Below are 18,423 nucleotides of genomic sequence, written 5' to 3' on the forward strand. Positions count from 1 at the left end.
GTTAAACCTAAGCAATCTTAATTTTCCTTTTCGTTTAAAAAACACCAAATCCAAGCCTCAAGTAAGATCGTTTGTTATAATAACATTATGGTAATGTCGTTATTACCGCGTCTCAACACCGAATACACTCAATAAAATTCAAATCATTACTCTTAACCCGTGTGGAGTAGTTGTTATATTGTTATTATTGCGCTTCAACAACGGAAGTCGTTAAGCGCGTAACAAGGTTAGTAATACACTAGTCCAACAACGATAACAAATTATATTAGATAGAAATCTGGAGGAGTGGAGATTTTATAGTTTTGAGTTTAGCCCGGAGAGCTGTCGACACGAATTAAAGAAAACGAATATTCGGCGCGTCATTTATATCGAACACTGCGATAAATGCCAGTTGCTTTCAAGAAAAGCGGATATGAGTGACGGGCGGATCCAGGAATACAGAAATATCAAAAAGGGGGGGGGCAAGAGGTTGTGGGTGGTGAACCATGGCAAGCACAGCGAGCTCACCCAGCTGGGTTTTTCGGGGGGGCTGTAGACCCCCGGAATTTTTTTGAAATCTGACCAATATCATGGGCATTTTGAGGCCATGTGTGCTTGATATTAGGAGATATTCTGAAGTCAATAATATTTACTTTTTACTACACAAAAACGCCTGAGTATAATACTACATTAATAAAAAAGTATTGGAATTTTCTGATGAAAAGGGAGTCCGGACCCCCAGGACCCCCATCCCGGATCCGCCCCTGAGTGAAGAGACTTATCGTAATAGTACTCCTGTTATACACGTATTCTTTAAATGAGAACGAACCGTGTCTTTGGGGATCTTAACGGCATGGTCAGAGACTCCCTCCTTGACCTACTCCAACAGCTTTAATCATCTTAAGGCAACACTACTTCAGTGGTCCTGTGGTTAACATGATATACATTAAGAAGCGTACAACAAAGTAATAATGCCTGTTTTCACTAAAAGTTTCAAATGTTTTTACCAAATGTTTCAAATATAATGTCCAATAATGCACAACGTCAAACACTTTAGTATTCAACCACAACGACGGACTGTGGGTGTAGAACTTATGTTGTGTGGGTGTTATACTATGGGGCACATTAACCCTGTCTCAAGTACTAGTGATAATTAGTATCATGTAGAATGCTGAGTGTTTCAGAAATATTCCTACATATAATCCTTTTCTTGCTACGATGCTGAGTGGCCGAGCAGATTCTGTTCCAGTTGCACAAGGGTTAGTGTAAAGTACAAGGTGGGAAATAAGGCCACCTTCTGTCTGAGTGTCAAGTAAGCTAATGGACCCGTGGCCATTCTCTTGTGCAGCACACGTTCTACCAACTCGGCTATGACTATGCATTTTGAAATTTGGGGGGTCCTTGATATTATACTTCAGGAAAACATTATCAATACATTCACAGACCTGATTCTATGGGCTTTCATCCTTTCCAGTTCATGTAAATTACCACCAATTTATTCAGGGCTCCTGCTTGTTTCTACATAATGCGCATCAGTGGGAACTATTTTAAGTCTGGCAGTGTGTCAGCCACAGGTGGTGAGTCAGGGGGTCATCCGGACATATTTTGATCCCCATAATACTCTCCCTAACCTGACACCTGCTATCGTTTATTCTTCACTCACAGTTTCATAGTGATTTTTTATTTACAATTTGAAAATTTTGGTCAATTGCAAATAAATCAAAATATTTATTTCTTAATTGTAGGGAGATGCGAGATTTATATCTTGTAGTATTGTTACCTTTACACACGTGTGAACAACTGCGTGCTGGGGTTCTAATGAAGTGGGTCCAGGAGGATTTGCAAATCACAAATATGGTAAATACAACTGACGTGAAGTGATGTCGCGTGTTTGTGCCTCCATCTACTTAAGTTCATTTTACCTCAAAAACTATTTGTCTATTTTCGTAATCAGTTTGCTTCCTTGTTCCTTAACCTTGTTTTGGGGTGTTTTTCTATCACTACATTAGCACTTTTACTCGCTATAACGGGGTCCATGGCATGCGTAACAGCCTTTCTTGTTTTTCCTCGTCTCGTTACTGTAAAATCCTTAGTAAGTGGTTGGGGAACACTGCAGTCTCACATATAGAGTAATGTGGTGTTCCCGCACGGCATCACATAATAACGGCATGCGTTATGTGGTTTAGCCATGCCCTGACAGACAGCGGTGGCTGACGTGATTGTGTCTGTCGGAATGGAACTGACCACACCGATTACGATATAGTTCCCCAACTGGAAGATGCGCCTTCCTTGGGGGGCGCGAGGTTGGTAACACGGTAGTGGGACCTCACAAGCACGGTTCCTCCCTCCCCTCCATGAATTAGCTCTCACCACTGCTTCACAACAATGACTGTCACCAGTGACAACACAACAAGATTTAATTTCTCTTCTTTTACTCCACCAGTTGGTATCATCAAACAATATGTTACCTAAGTCTTCACCTCCTTAACGACGAACCCACAATCCATATATTTCGAAGACATCTGGTGTGCAATCAAGAGTGCCTTTGCCAAGTAGGTCACTGACTTTGTTTCTGGTGCCCGTGGCCGACGACGAAGCTTAGCATGTTCACAAAACAATTTGTATATTTCTAGCCCGCCACAGTACATAAGTTGTCTACTTTCAAATTTCTATGTTAAGGAGCTGGCCAATTCCTTGTTATCCTACTTTGATGTTGTAACGTCATTCACGTTATTAGCAATTGGTTTACTCTGAATCTCGTCTACGGTGACCCGTCTGGCTGCTGCCGCTCAATAGAAACACAGTAGTGATGAGGAGGCGGGGCCAGGTGGTGCTGTGGGAACCTCTGGGTCAGGCCTCTCGACCAGTGTATCAAGACCGGTTTTATGACTATATATAGTTATGTATGCTTCACGTGCCATGACAGGCTTTGGCGCCGCGCCTCATACCTGCTAGCTCCCTCCAAGCTGCCGTTTTTGTTCTTACAGTTTCTGAACCTTGACCCACGAAACTTGAAGGGCATCACAAGAATGATTTTAGCACTATTTCGTCCAGCTAAACATGGATGATCACCGTTGTAAGACTTCTACCTGTATATTTACAAAACTTCTCTGGCTACATCCTGCTCAATGAATACATACTAGCGGAAATTATAGTGGTCCACTTATCCTCGTGATTACCTTGACTTAAACTGGCGCCACCTACCAGAAGAGAGCAAAAACACATCCCGTATCCACGTGGTCGTCATTTGGTCGAAAAAATCATAGAACAAATCCAGGTCATCTACACTTAGAAACATCTCTTCCGCAAATTAGCGCAGAAAGTGTACCAGGTATTTTTACAACATGGTGAGTGCCACTCTACTGAGCGAAGGACCGCCATTTTCGAAAGGCCATCAGCTTTCCATAACTCATACACCCCAAGACTAGCACTCAGTGGAGCTCCATGCCACAGTGTTTTTATCATGCCATATGACCTCCATCAGTTCGAATCATCCTGTTTCATACGTATTCGAACTTTGGCAAAGGGGACGCCTTGGTGAAAAAACTGAACAGTGACACTTGTCTGATCTCTCCCTGCCCATATTATGTTTAAAAAAAAGGGGGGGGGTGGACAGAGCCAGAACACCTGGATGAGTTGCTACGTGTGGGATGAAGTCACCACCTAACCTGACTCACCGCCCCCCCCCCCCTTCATCCACACTAACACTAGTTGGCGACCGCCTCGACCACGCCTTAGCATATATATCGCGTATAAAATGTAAAATATAAATTCAGACACCAGATAAAATACGACAGAAATCTTATCCCTCGTGTTTGTTTTGTAACTTGAGTTTCCGTACACTACCAAAATTATGGAAAATTTTATATAACAAATATAAATCAACACACAACCTTGGTCTCATCCTGTCACCTAATAATTAAGAACCCCAAACCGAGTACCGTATAACATCATGCATTTACTTACTAAACAATGTCTGGCAGTCGAGAAGATGAAGTGAGTGACGAGTGAGGAGTTTGAATGGAGTTAGCATCACTGAGATGTACACAGAGTGAACCACCCTGGTGTAGTGTGGACCCATAATACTGTACTGCACTTGTTACTCTCACTATTTCATGAAGTGTGTGTGTGTGTGTGTGTGTGTGTGTGTGTGTGTGTGTGTGTGTGTGTGTGTGTGTGTGTGTGCCTGACTCTTGGCATGGTACCGCTGATATTTCATAATTTAGTCTATGTATGTAACCTAGCTGCTCCAATTTTCTAACAAAATGTTCACCAAAATTAGTGTAAATGAATAAATACATCCTTAAAGTCGAATAAGTATGAAAATATACCTACTGTACAACTATCTGTTAGTATGTTCGCGGTTTCCGTCAACAGTTTAGAAGATATAGAGTTGAATATTGGCAAGGATATACACATGTACCCCACTGGTGTTCCAAAAGTGGGACTTGGGAGCAGACCCCCCCTTATAAAAAACACATCTGAATGGGAGGGTTTTGCCCAGTAGGCACAGATCTTCTACCTTAACACAAGTGCAGTGAGCGGGTAGGGGTGGGGCCGAAGGGGCCAACCTCACCTAAAGGTGATAGTGTATATAACGTAGTATACTGTAGGTAGTGGAGAGCTCGTAGGGTAGACAATGCAGTGAATTCTAAAAGATAGTATAGGTGACGTAGTGTAGTTGATTGTGAAGTGCATAGTGTAGATAATTGGGTACCGAATGTACTGTAGATGACAGTGTAATGGATATGCGTAGTGTAGATATCAGTGTAATGGATGAAATGTAGCTTATGTAGTTAAAAGTGTAGTCAACGACAGTATATTTTGAGACTGAACAGCTCAGCAAACTAAACTTACTTAAATCAATGCAAACCATATGTATCTTAATTATCTCTAATCTATCGTGCTTTCATAATTAAACCTAACCTAATCTAACCTATTTCAACTAAAGTAGTGTTGCATCTGCAGTATGAAAACTTGTTTTGTCTTGGATTCATCTATGTAGTAATACAGAAATTAACTGTTAAGTGAGAGTATTGATGTTATCGTTATCAGTGTTATCTGTAGCTGTGTCATGTATCAGCAAGGACAGATCGGGGCTACGCATACACCCGTGTTTACAGAAGGCTTAGCGTCACCAGGACAAAGACATACTGTACAGTATTATCACAGTCCACGCTCATCACCTACGTGTAAGCTGCTCTTGTCTTCCTTATCTATACCAGACACATTTGTTCACCTGTTTTGATGACCAATTTTATCGGAGGATTTCTCGCTGACAATTTATGTAATAGTGTGTATTTTTGTACAATTCAGTGAGATGTGTCTTTTTTTATTATTTCTTATTTGCATTTATTAAACCAAAAATAAGCGAGATAAGTCACATAACGTAAACCAGGGGTGGCCAACCTTTTGTGTGATGTGATCTACTTTTTCCAGTTACCCTGGCGCGATCTACAGTACCAGCCTAATATTCACCCATTGCCATAAAATACGCAGATTCGTAGAGAGAGAGAGAGAGAGTAAACAAATAATATTTTTCAATAATTGTTATGATATATTGTTAACATGACAAAATCATAAACTTAGTTTACTAATGAGATGGTTAGCACTGCATGTTGTCTGCCAGCTTTGTGTAATTAGGACTGTAGGCGGTGACTGCTAGTCTCAAGCAAGCATCCAGGTGTTCATCTGATATTGTTGATCGGTATTTGAATTTGATGTGTTTCATGTGTGAAAATGTTGATTCACAAAGGTAGGTTGATCCAAAAATGCTGTGAGGTACATGGCACATTTTCTGACATTGGGATAATTTTCTTCACTAAGAAGGTTCCAGAAACCTCCTCCTGTTGCCCTGGATTTGACCTGAATATCATTTTTAAGCTTCAGAAGCTCATTTTCGACTTCAGATATGTCCATGTTAAATACTGATGCCATTCTAGATGCAATATCTTCAACATTTGTGATTTTACCAAATGGAAAACACATATGTGTTGCAACAGGTTCTATTGTTGCTATATCTTGAAACAGTCTGTCAAAATAAGAGGCAAGGTTTTGTACCTGTTCAATATATCGAGTCCTGTCAAACTGGTCACAATCTTTTCCTTGGTTTTCTAGTTCAGACATCATATTTCTGAAGTTTCGTAGTTGATGTTGATGCAACTGTGAAGATACTAGTTTTAGTTTCTGTTTGAAAGCAGCCACAGGGATAATCATGTCAACTATACTTTTATCTTTCCCTTGCAGATCTAAGTTTAGTTTATTCAGCATAGTAGTCATGTCAGCTAAAAAAGCTAAATCTTGCAGCCACACTTCGTTGTGATCAAAAGACCAATCTTTTGAGGCCAAAAAAGAAGTTAGGAAACCGATCATCATTCCTGCACAGGGCAATGAACCCACTGATTCGGTCAGCCAATGACTTAACTTAGCTACCACACCACATATGTAATCACTTGGCTTCCATCTGATATAATTAGTTTCGCTTTACACAAGAACCTGGTAAGTCAATACAACAATACTTATTAATCTGCTTTAAATTACCTCATATAATAAAGCTGTGATCAAATAATAACACAAATACGCTTAAATCTAGAAATTGTAACAATTATAAGACAATATTACACTAAGTATTTAATAACTACAAGTCCAGAGAAACACAGTAGCCGTTGAAGCGCAATAATTCATTGTGACAAACTATGTGGCGCGTGTTTCAAGCAATTTACATAATTAACTATTGAAAAATCAACGTAAAAACACAGGGAAACGACTGAAGGTTAATATATCGTGCTACTCACAGACTCAAGAGACGCAAAAACAAACGCCCCATAGAGAAAAGTCCACGGATAGCTCTACAACGTGCGAAGTGTGCAGAAGAGGATGAAAGGATATGTTGGCGTCGGTGGCCCTAAAGGTTCTTGGAGGTACTGGTGTGACGCGGGTTGCGGTGACACTGATTAGTCCTAAAACTTTTGCTGCTACTGCACCAGTCCGTGTACAATTATTATTCTGCTGAGGACACACAAATGTAACTTATTCACACCTCGTATGGAGCGGCGGCAAGTTCCCTCAGGCGCATTTTTTTTTTACGGGGCCTAGGGGGCGAAAATGTAGTAGTAATAATAATAATAATTCTTGGTAAAAAAATAATAAATAACCAAAAATAACAATAAAATAATAATGATAACAATAATAATAATAAAACAATGTAATAATAATAATAATAATAATAATAATAATAATAATAATAACAATAATAATAATAAAAGTGAGAAACAATATATATATATATATATATATATATATATATATATATATATATATATATATATATATATATATATATATATATATAGGCTATATATATATATATATGTTGTGTTGTCAATAGTAAGCGAAACAATTGAGACACTGAACTTGTGTGTAAACAAATGAGGCACGCCCAACGGTAAAGGGGGAAGTGAGTCGGTGATAGTGAGCGTGACTGAGTGATGTCTATAATATAAATATACAGGGTGTCCATAAATTATCTGATCCATTTAAAAAAATAATAACTTCAAAAACATTATCAATACAAAACGCATGTTTTATAATATAAGTAACGAAGAACTCAAGTCTTTGTCTTAGTAAACTTCCACATCGCTTTCTTAAAGTTTAAAATGGGTCAGACAATTCATGAACATTCAGTAGTTTCCATAATTCAATATACTCTACACCACAAAATACCATATTAGAGGTGAATTCAAGCACGTATGACTTAAATCTGTCTGTGACTGACTTCAAAAATTAGCTAAATCTAGAAGAGCTTGACACACACACACATACACAGTGACACGGCCAACACTGTGCCCCCGTTCAAACACTTAACCGTGAGAGATCTATGAATACCCTGCACTTGTTGAACTGAAGTTTATACAAGGAAGGGATGACATGCATAGAGGAGTTCCACTGAGTGATTGTTCCAAAGTTGAGGATTTTAAGAGTAATAGTGGGGGGGGGGTCAGACGGATGTTTGCGGGCAGTGTTTCAACATGGTGACTAGTTCAAAGAGGTGTGGAGCGCTGCTTTTATAATTAATTTTCATCAGTCATCAATGCACTGAATATTCAAGTTATCAGTGGATGTGGAATAAAGAGCGAATATTATGTATGTATGTGTATATGTATGTATGTAATAATAATAATAATTAACGGTTTATTGAAAAAGTTCTGCAGCCCGAAGGCTGAAAATATACATTGGACATAAATGACTTATTGCATACAATGGTGGTTTAACAAAAGCCTTCAATAGAGAAAGGTAAAGGAACATACAGTGAACATACAGATTAATGTAGGATTGTACGTGTTGAACAGCAAATACGAAGTGTAGTAACTCCCTCCCAGATGGTGTTAGGAGGGACCTCACGTGATGTAGTAGTTCCCTCAGATGGTGTTATGAGGGTCCTCACGTGGTGTAGTAATTCCCTCACAGATGGTGTTATGAGGGACCTGACGTGGTGTAGTAATTCCCTCACAGATGGTGTTATGAGGGACCTGACGTGGTGTAGTAATTCCCTCACAGATGGTGTTATGAGGGGGCCTCACGTGGTGTAGTAATTCCTTCACAGATGGTGTTATGAGGGGCTTCACGTGGTGTAGTAATTCCTTCACAGATGGTGTTATATGAGTGAGGTTTGGTCCCAGGCCTTCCTATCGTAGACGGATTAACACATCACTGGTTGTTGTTGGGTCTCACGGGCCGTTATCACTGGGTACCTGGGACCTCACTGTGTGAAGGTTAACTTGGGTACGACTGTTACTGTTGAGTTGTTCTCACTGACTTTAAGCACTGTTCACCACTGTTCACCTCTGTTTAACACTGGTTTCATTCCTTTCCTAAATGAAATTGTAACTTCTGGCGAGAACTTGTTGATATTCCGGTGGGGAGGCGGGTTCAGGGGAAGGGGTTGGTATGGGCCAACTTAACAGTTGACCTGGCTGCTCCGAGAGGAGCGCCAGGTACGTCTTGACCCTTCGGTGGTCAAGGATGTAGTATGTATGTATGTATGAGACTGCAACTGTAAATAAATGTCAACAAACGTAGTGTAAATGTGTGTGTAAGAGCGTGTGGAGTTGCGAAAGTATACATGAAATGTGAAGTAAGGTAAGTACGTACCATGTATGTATGTACTGTACGTGTACCTAATGCTCGTCAACGTACAGTACACGACATTATTATACAAGCATGCGTTGCTCCCTAATACCACAATCTATTTCCGTCCTGTGGCCTGACGTAAGTGAGTTAGGGCGGGTGCCAGAGAACCAGGTGACTGACATATTGCAAAAGTTCTAGTCCCGGTATTTATACAGGCGGGTCATGCTTTCCACGAACCATACCCCAGCAGCTTTATGTGTCTGTCCGATACTAACCAATATAGATCAGCAATTATGCGTATGTCCGATATTAACCAATAATAGCCTAGCAACTCTGTGTGTCTGTCCGATATTAAGGTGTTTTAAATAATACACCAGCCTTGCAACTGTTAAAAGACGGAAGAGGTGAGTAATTAGTTCAAGTGAAATTTATCGGCAGGGCCATAATCTACACAATAAAGATATATCTCACTTATTTTTTTATCGTTAGTAGCTACTACTTTATTCACTAATCTATTATACGTGCTTAAAGAACTTTAGTTGTTAAGGCGTAATAACACATTGTAACATCAACCTACACAAATGCGTAGTAGAGTAAGATGCTAACAGTAGAATGGTTGGAGTGGGTCAGATTATCTAAAAAGCGGATGCTGAACCAGAAAATGGAAATTATATTATGAATGTAATACTCGAGGGAGAGGAAACTGATAAGGCGGACTATGAAGTATAAAGTACGGACTACAGAAAACACATCAAGTAACATAGTAGTACGGCTGAGAGTAAAATAAAGAAACAGACTAAGAGAGTACGTGTGTGAGAACAATAATAGTAGTGCACGTAAAATCTATGGATAATTGTATTAGTCGCTATATGGAAGAACTTTCCTTACGATTCAAGCTATGTGTAACGGAAAAATACAGGATACAGATAGATCCCCATCCTCCGTAAACAGGAAACCTGAGGAACCGCCTGTCATATTATAAAACCGATACCAACCTTACAAAGTTGCTTTCCTATAACCTCAGAACCAGGTAAATATACCTACTTGTAGTTTCGTTACCTATTTCAGTGCCTAGTTTGCAGCATCATCACCTGTTCTCGATAAGTAGTGCAATAAGTGAAAGTGGGTCCCACAGGCTTGCCAGCCCGTTTAGGGCAGTGCGGATAAAGTACATTGAATCTATAATGATATACCTGCTGGTTAAATCCTAACCTTTTTTTGGTACACTTGGTATAATACACCTCAGTGAAGCCCCTCACCATGTCTTGTTAACAAAGATACAATGAGATTCCTGGTAGTAGGGTGCAGTGTATGAGGGGGAAGCCGTAGCCTAGCTGTTGATATCGATCTGTTTTAGTGGTACACGGGGGAGGGGTTGTCACCGAGTGTTTTTTGTTTTTTATTATTTACTAAACCAACAACCAAATGACATATCTGCAGCTTACTTAACAAACATGAAAAACATGATCATAAATGAGACAGAACACAATTGTTTCCCCAAACAATTGTGGCTCATGGTCGACCATAAAACAAAAACAAGCAAAAGACTAATACAAAGCGTTATCTTGATGTACTTCGCTGGCACCGTCCGTCCCCTCACCCCTCCCTATCTATTAGAATAACCCCATTATTTAAAATATAAGTTTAGCTCATATCGATGGGCTTATTCTCACCCATAAATATACCGTCAATTTCCGCCAACCACTGTACATATAGGCATTGATCTCACACTTACCGTATCTAGGTTAAGGATCAACGCCCTCCCCGTCGTCGTGAACACATCACCCGCAACTCAAGACTAATCAATGAAAGACTAAGTAAAAGCTGAGTCTTGCATCGCAGACTCACCATAATAATAATAATAATAATAATAATAATAATAATAATAATAATAACAATAACAATAACAATAACGATAATGATAATGATAATGATAATAATAATAAGAAGAAGAAGAAGAAGAAGAAGAAGAAGAAGAAGAAGAAGAAGAAGAAGAAGAAGAAGAAGAAGAAGAAGAAGAAGAAGAAGAAGAAGAAGAAGAAGAAGAAGAAGAAGAAGAAGAAGAAGAAGAAGAAGAAGAAGAACTACGGTTACTATCAATTATTTGTTATTTACTAGTGTCGTTGAAGTGTACTATCATGTAGTTATCAATGCTAGTGTTTGGACAAGTAGTAGTAGTGGCTATAAGGGGAGGTTGGAGGCCATTCTGAAAAAAAAAAGTGTTTACCTAGAGGGGAACCTCCCACAGACCTCTTGTGCGCGTGTGTTCCCCGATACTTGTCAATGTAGCAATTGTTGAAGCGACAACCGTGCCAGGGCTTAATGGCATAGTAGTTATAATTTACTGTAATAAACATGATTCATTAATGGTATTATTACAGTTACCATCATTACATTATTATTATTATAATTATTACTATTATGATTAGTCGCAGCAGTACTGGTAGTAGTGGTAGTAGTAGTAGTAATATTAGTAGTAATATTAGTAGTAGTAGTAGTAGTAATATTAGTAGTAATATTAGTAGTAGTAGTAGTAGTAGTAGTAGTAGTAGTAGTAATTAGTGTCTCCTTCCTTATCAACCGTAAGCTCAAGATTTCTTCACTATAGTAAGCACATCTCTCACCTAGACTTATTATTGTAGCTCATGGTGGTAATAATCAGACTGTAGTTATTCCGCTGGTAAGATCTGGGTTGGTCTCTCCTGGACAACAACAACTGCGATGAACCGGTTGGATATCAGTAGGTTGTGATGGATCTGAGATAAAAAACTACGCCTTAGCTTTAAAAATTCGTAGATCATAGTTAATATTTGGTAGATAACATAGGGTTCTGGGTAAACTCTCACTTAACCCAAACGTGAGATTACCAAAACCAATCACATGTGTTGAGATTTCCAGAAACACGAGTTGGTGGGATTTTGTCATTGTTTTTCTTTGCTGGATGGGTTCTCTACGGTGTAAAATTGTTTGTCAATATTTCCTCGAAGTTATACAATGAGATTTAGTGTTGACAGGATGGTAATTAGCCTGAGACTCGTCTAACTCTAAACTCTAAAAGAAGATCAGAGGAGCTGAGCTATCCACCGAGAATTTTGCGTAAACAGTTAGCACAGTAAATACTCCCAACTCTCCCTTCTCCCTCCCAGAGAAGAGTTGCCACATACCGTCGGTTATTATTATCCTCTCCAATTTCTTTCTCAAAGGTAAGATAGTATGGTGCACTGAGAAACTTGCCAACTTTGATAATTTTTACTCAATATTCATGTCTTTTTCATTTATGAGTGAAAGGAGGAAGCCTAATTTTAGATAGCATAGACACATCAGGTGTATATTTGGTTTGTATACACCCGGGAATGTGCATTTCAAGGCTGTGTCCCATAAAAGAAGTATTTCAGGAAAAGTTGTGAGCAAAGGGGTCGCGTGTAGATTAGGCACCCTAGCTTATTTCAGGAGAAGATTGAAAGTCCTAACGCTACCTGGTGGGTTAAGTGAGGTGAGATTATATTAGATTCGATTAGCGTTGGGATCCTTTAGAGAGCAAAGTATCCTTAGGGATTTTTTTTTTCACGTTCGTGAATAAATAACGGCAAGTTCCTTCATCAGCGTAAACACACAAACATGCACAGAAACACACAAACTCAGGGGATGTATACAGTCCATAGTGCTGTGTTTTCCGTGATGACTTTTATCTAATATTTATAAGAACCATTAATCTAGTATATACATAAAGCCTGTAATATCCAAATAAAAAAAAGCATGCATAACCTAGAATGCTTAACTTCAAATTATGTATATTGAATAATAATAAACTAGAATGCAAACAAGAATATAATTTACCTCATAAGCTTTGGATACTTTGAAGTGTTAACGTAGGTAGGTAGATTAACATTATTTAAAAATCAATTAAAATATATAAATAATAATAATACATAAATTAACGTAAACCAAATTAAAACAAGAATGAGTCACAAATCACACCTGGCTGTAAATAATGTAGAGAAACGCACCCTTGAAGTATATTAAAACACGTTATCTCTTATAAATCATCCTTTGAAAGTTGTTATCTTGTCTAAATTTTTACTTAGTAAACTGTGCTTAATCCCCAGGCCATTGAAACATCTGAAATAATATTCTATATACAGAAGACAATAGAAAGAAATTAACTTAATATGTTAGGGTAAACAAGATACAAAAATAGGACTCATTGTCCTTGACGCCAAAGTAATGTAAATTTATTAATAGATAACAAGAAAAAAGTAAAATAGTATCTGGGTAAAAATAACTCCATTACTATTCATAGAAAGGTATGTAAAAACACAGCGGTTTATATATACAGTCCACACCGAAATAAATGAACATTTTAAATATATGCATCTTAGTGAAAAGACCTAACCCAAATTGTGTGTTAAAAACAAACAAAAAACGAACCAAACCAAACATAACGAAACCTGACCTAACCCAACTTTACCTAACTACCTAACCTAATTCTTTACCTTCCAAAACCTAACCTAACCTAACCTAACCTTACCTTTGTCTTGGCAATTTTGTTTTGTTTCGTGAAAAACCAAACGGCTAAGAGTCAGTAAAGTACAAACACGGAATTGTATGTTGTTTTTGATACTCTAACGGAACTAGAGCAGAAAAAATACATTATAGCGATTTCGTCTCAAAATTTATATTTTCCCAGTCACAGATTTACTGTACAGTACCTGCATAGTTTAAATATACAGTATATATAATAATAATAATAATAATAATAATAATAATAATAATAATAATAATAATAATAATATTAATAATAATAATAATAATAAACTGAAATTGTCATATATATATATATATATATATATATATATATATATATATATATATATATATATATATATATATATATATATATATATATATATATATATATATATATATATACATATATATATATATATATATGACAATTTCAGTTTATTATTATTATTAATATTATTATTATTATTATTATTATTATTATTATTATTATTATTATTATTATTATTCCAACTTGGAATAATGTAGCCTGATATTCAAGCCTCTTCCACTGTAGAAGCCAAACCTTAAAACCTACAGTCTTGAATTTCCAGCAATGCATTGGTAGTTGTACAGGTTTAAAGCTGTACTGTCTTTTTTTTTAAACATTGGTCATCAATAAACTTGTGAACACAATATAAGATGTGAGAAAGTGGTGTCACTGCCCACTTTGTTATCAACTTGTAAATACCGTGATGTTCTTTAGATCGCTATTAAAATTGTAGCCTGTTTTAAGAAACTACAATAAAATACATTGATTAGTTGTCTGCGATATATTTGTTTATATTAAATGGTGTAAAACTGGTGTAAAGCTTTTACTGAAGAACCGTAGGGAGTATATTCCCTTAAGTAGGCAAATAATTATCTTTTACTACAAAATAATCAGTGTGTTGCTTCTAGAACTTATCCCTAAGTATTTAAAGTTGGATGTCAATAGCCTACTGACTATATATTAATTATTTTTACTGAATAATCTGGTGTTATCGCGCAATATCGTGTAAGGCGCTATGGGCATAATGTGTTTTTTACTTTCCGGTCACTTGGCGACGCCACTGTCGCGGGAGGACCCAAAATTTAACATTGAGTGCTCCACCTCCTATAGTCCCAGAATCCTTGGTCACACTTAACGACTGTTATAAAGTTGAATAAATGAAGTGTCAGCCATGTCGAGAACAGCGACGTGGCCGTGACAATTACAAAGGGTGGAGAACCTTGAAACCCAAGACTGATCACGTGACAAACGCTAGGTTAAAGGCGCCCCTGTGGAGTGTGTTGTGATGAAATATATCCTGGGTTCTTGCGGCTTAACTGTTACATCATGGTTCGGAGCCGACTTGTCTGTTGACATCCTATGAGTAGAAACACCCACACACACACACACACACACACACACACACACACGAGACCCTTTGTCCCGGTGATAGTCATGCCCCTGGTAAAGAGAAGACGGGTGTGCAGGAGAGCAGAGACGCTATGATCTAGGTTACTGAGAATGGGTAACTGTGTTAGTCCAAGTACGAGAAGAACTTAACAAAGTAAAATGAGATACTGAGAGGAATCAACTACAAAAGGCATCTCCACTACAAAGCTAAAATAATACAGGCTAGCATAGGTATGGTGTACGTGATTCATTGTATATATATATATATATATATATATATATATATATATATATATATATATATATATATATATATATATATATATATATGGAATCCTGCAGACATACATAATGCCATCACGTCTCTAGTTGATCTTTAACATTCGTACAGTACGTGAAGTATGATACAATTGGTGGTCACAGGAGAAGGCTCGTGACTGTAACAGCAACTGTACCTCAAAGCTTTGACGTCACGCACAAGACTGATCAAGTGACCAATCAGTGACAATAAGCATAAATTGCCAGCTTAACGATATCCCTGTGGGTAAAATTGACCTAGCATTTACTTATTGCATTTGATAAGCTTAAACGAGTTCAGTCAAAAAAGAGACGACGTGACCATAGATCTGACGCCAACATATATCCCAAGCTTATGAATACTGATGTTGCAGTCACACATAAACACGTATACACACACAAATTTATGCATACACATACACACATGAACACAGACATATGAAAACGTAACCAAGACACACACACACACACACACACACATATTTGTATCACTTATGTTACTTGTATATTATTTGTCAATCAAGTGACCCATTCTCCATTTATGCAACTGTACGAGTATATTTTCAGACATTTGACTGCCAAATTCTTTCAATAAACCGTGAATAATTATTATTATTATTATTATTATTATTATTATTATTATTATTATTATTACACACACGTGAGCGAACTATCTTAAACAAAAGTAATACATCATATTTTTAAGCTTTATGGTTCTAGTAAATAGTTTTAAGGGCATCAACAGAACAGTGTGTACGAACAATAGCCGCATTACATATAAACAGGTATACCGCATATTATGGTGCTCTAGAATAGTCTGGAGAAACAGGCAAGAGATCACCTAAGACTAGGTAGAGTTGCGGAAATGTGTTCCTACACTCCTGTGGTAACCCGTGTCTCCAAATGGCAACGTCGCAGTAGTAGTATCAGTATTTATGAATGAATGGGTATTGGTCGTGTAACGACGGGCGTGATTGGTGGATAGGTTGCTATGGGTCATATACTGTAGGAACACATTTCCGCAACTGTACCTCCTGCATTAGGGCGTTTAATCATCATGCGAAATGCCTTGGGGGTGTCTAATCTTTGGGTGATCCCAGGGAAACAAATAAACAGGTGTCTAGAGTACGAATCGCCACAAAACCCAACTTTCCGTAGTATTCTCATTATCCCTTCAAATATACATTAAACTAGACTTAGTGAATGCTGTCAGTAGATCGAAGTTGTATCTATTGATCCCATTACATCAACCCGTTTCGAGTATCTAAACTTTTTTTAAGTGTTCTGCTTGGGTCAATTACGCTAAAGTACCAATTATTTTATCCATTTATCATCCTCAATGTAAATTTTGCAAGCTGTACACTGCAATTTAAATAATGATCTCCTAAATCAGCTAACACCTTTGAACTCTGACCTTTTACCAAAATGGCAACAGGACGTTACATACTGCAAAAATATACCCAGGAAAGGATTAGGGGTGGGAGGATGAGGGTGGGCAGGGTTAGGTGGAGGATAAAGCTTACCCCTCAATACAAGAGCACTCGATGTAATACACTGGAGGGGTTTCAAGATATCGATTCAAGCCGAACGATGAAATAAAAAAGATGAAGCCGTTCTAAGAGGAGTACTTGGGAAAAAGCGCCATAATTCACCCACTGAACGCTATCGAATTCTGAACTATGTGAAATGCTAATAACACATGATCTTGATCTACGAATGTTCACAAGCAGACACAACATGCCTCCTTGGTTGCCATTTGTCTATATAAAAAAGGGTTCAGTTAAAGGGTGAAATATAATACACTACTAAATTTGAAACCAACATTTTACAACCAGCTAGCTGTAAGGTCGCTGATCCCGACACACCTCCAGCCAACGTCGTCATATCACGTTTGCGTGGTTTGGACGTTCACCCTCCATTAATCTCAGCTAGTACGGGTAAACTCAACAGACTGCATCAACTCCAGAAAGCTACTGTAAAACTGAGATAAATAACCCCAAATGATCGGCAATAAAGGCGTTAAAAACCAATATACCACTCAGACTTTGTTAGACAGTATTTCGTTTAACGGTTTTCTTAAGCTATCATTATTGAAATCAACTAACTGTTCACCAATGTGTATAACGTACTGTATTCCTGAAATGTCTATGTATTGTACATGTTGAACCAATATGAATGTTTCTTGGCGATTTTATCCATTTATCTTCATATATTCAATGTAGTATTGAAAACTAAATGAAAAAAAAATGTAGACCTACGGGGTACATGAATACTGTCAAGTAACAAATACAGGCGAAGGTTTTACTGCACTTGCTTTACTCAGTACAAGAAGTTGAATCCGTCTAGGTTAATGTTGCAGCATAAAGAGAGGTTGTGTGTGTTAAATGGACGACGAGTAACCGTAAACAAGAACAAAGTGTCCAGACTGTGAGACACAATACTGAACGCGTAAACCGTCAATAACAAAACATGAAGTCTCTGTGGAGTGAATTGTGGGAGGGAATTTTCCAAGTAGTTTTGATGAGAATAAACGAAGAGCTCAGTCGAACGAGGCGATGACATGCCTGACGCCCTCCACCATAGATCCTACAACACATACACACAGGCAAGATACTTCACCTTTTAAGTACAGTTGTAAGGCACACACATGCAGACCCACACTCTTGCATACGCACATCAACACAACATTAATACCGTATATAAATTTGTATCCCAGCATATAACACACACACACACACCCCATTAACAAGCACTAGCTGTCATTAGCCCACGTGACCTATATTACTTTTTTTTTACAGCGACCTGCAGTATATTACTTGTTTCAGTCAGGTTATTTGATGAGTCATGCTGAGTCTCATCTGTCACGCTGACGCTGCCTGACGTCAAATTCACACTGACGCTAACTGACACTTCACTCATGCTGACAGTCCCTAAACTACTGGCGCTGCCTGACAACACAAGTCAGTCACTAAGTGCAACAGAATAGACAGAAAAACTTGTACATCCTAAATTCAGCTGCCATGAATTAAACTTAACCCCCTGACTATAACAGCATGTGTTCTGGGGATTAAGAT

The 18,423-nt window shown here is 38.0% G+C and overlaps 1 protein-coding gene across 4 annotated transcripts in view; it reads right to left on the minus strand.

Annotated features, from left to right (window-relative positions):
• Positions 1 to 18,423, minus strand: part of LOC121857807 (organic cation transporter protein-like) — a 167,583-nt gene that overhangs the window by 111,826 nt on the left and 37,334 nt on the right. For 2 of the 4 annotated variants that reach the window (XM_042354040.1, XM_042354041.1), the window contains one exon: positions 11,733 to 11,864. The exons of 1 other annotated variant lie outside the window; for it this stretch is intronic. In XM_042354040.1, coding sequence (XP_042209974.1) covers positions 11,733 to 11,755 — 23 coding nt within the window. In that variant the 5' untranslated portion in view covers positions 11,756 to 11,864. Of the gene's footprint in view, positions 1 to 6,773; positions 6,821 to 11,732; positions 11,865 to 18,423 lie in introns of those variants that run through there. One more of the 4 variants, XM_042354039.1, reaches the window with a different exon arrangement.

Source organism: Homarus americanus, unplaced genomic scaffold (genome assembly GCF_018991925.1).
Source record: "Homarus americanus isolate GMGI-L3 unplaced genomic scaffold, GMGI_Hamer_2.0 scaffold16712, whole genome shotgun sequence".
NCBI lineage: Eukaryota > Metazoa > Arthropoda > Malacostraca > Decapoda > Nephropidae > Homarus > Homarus americanus.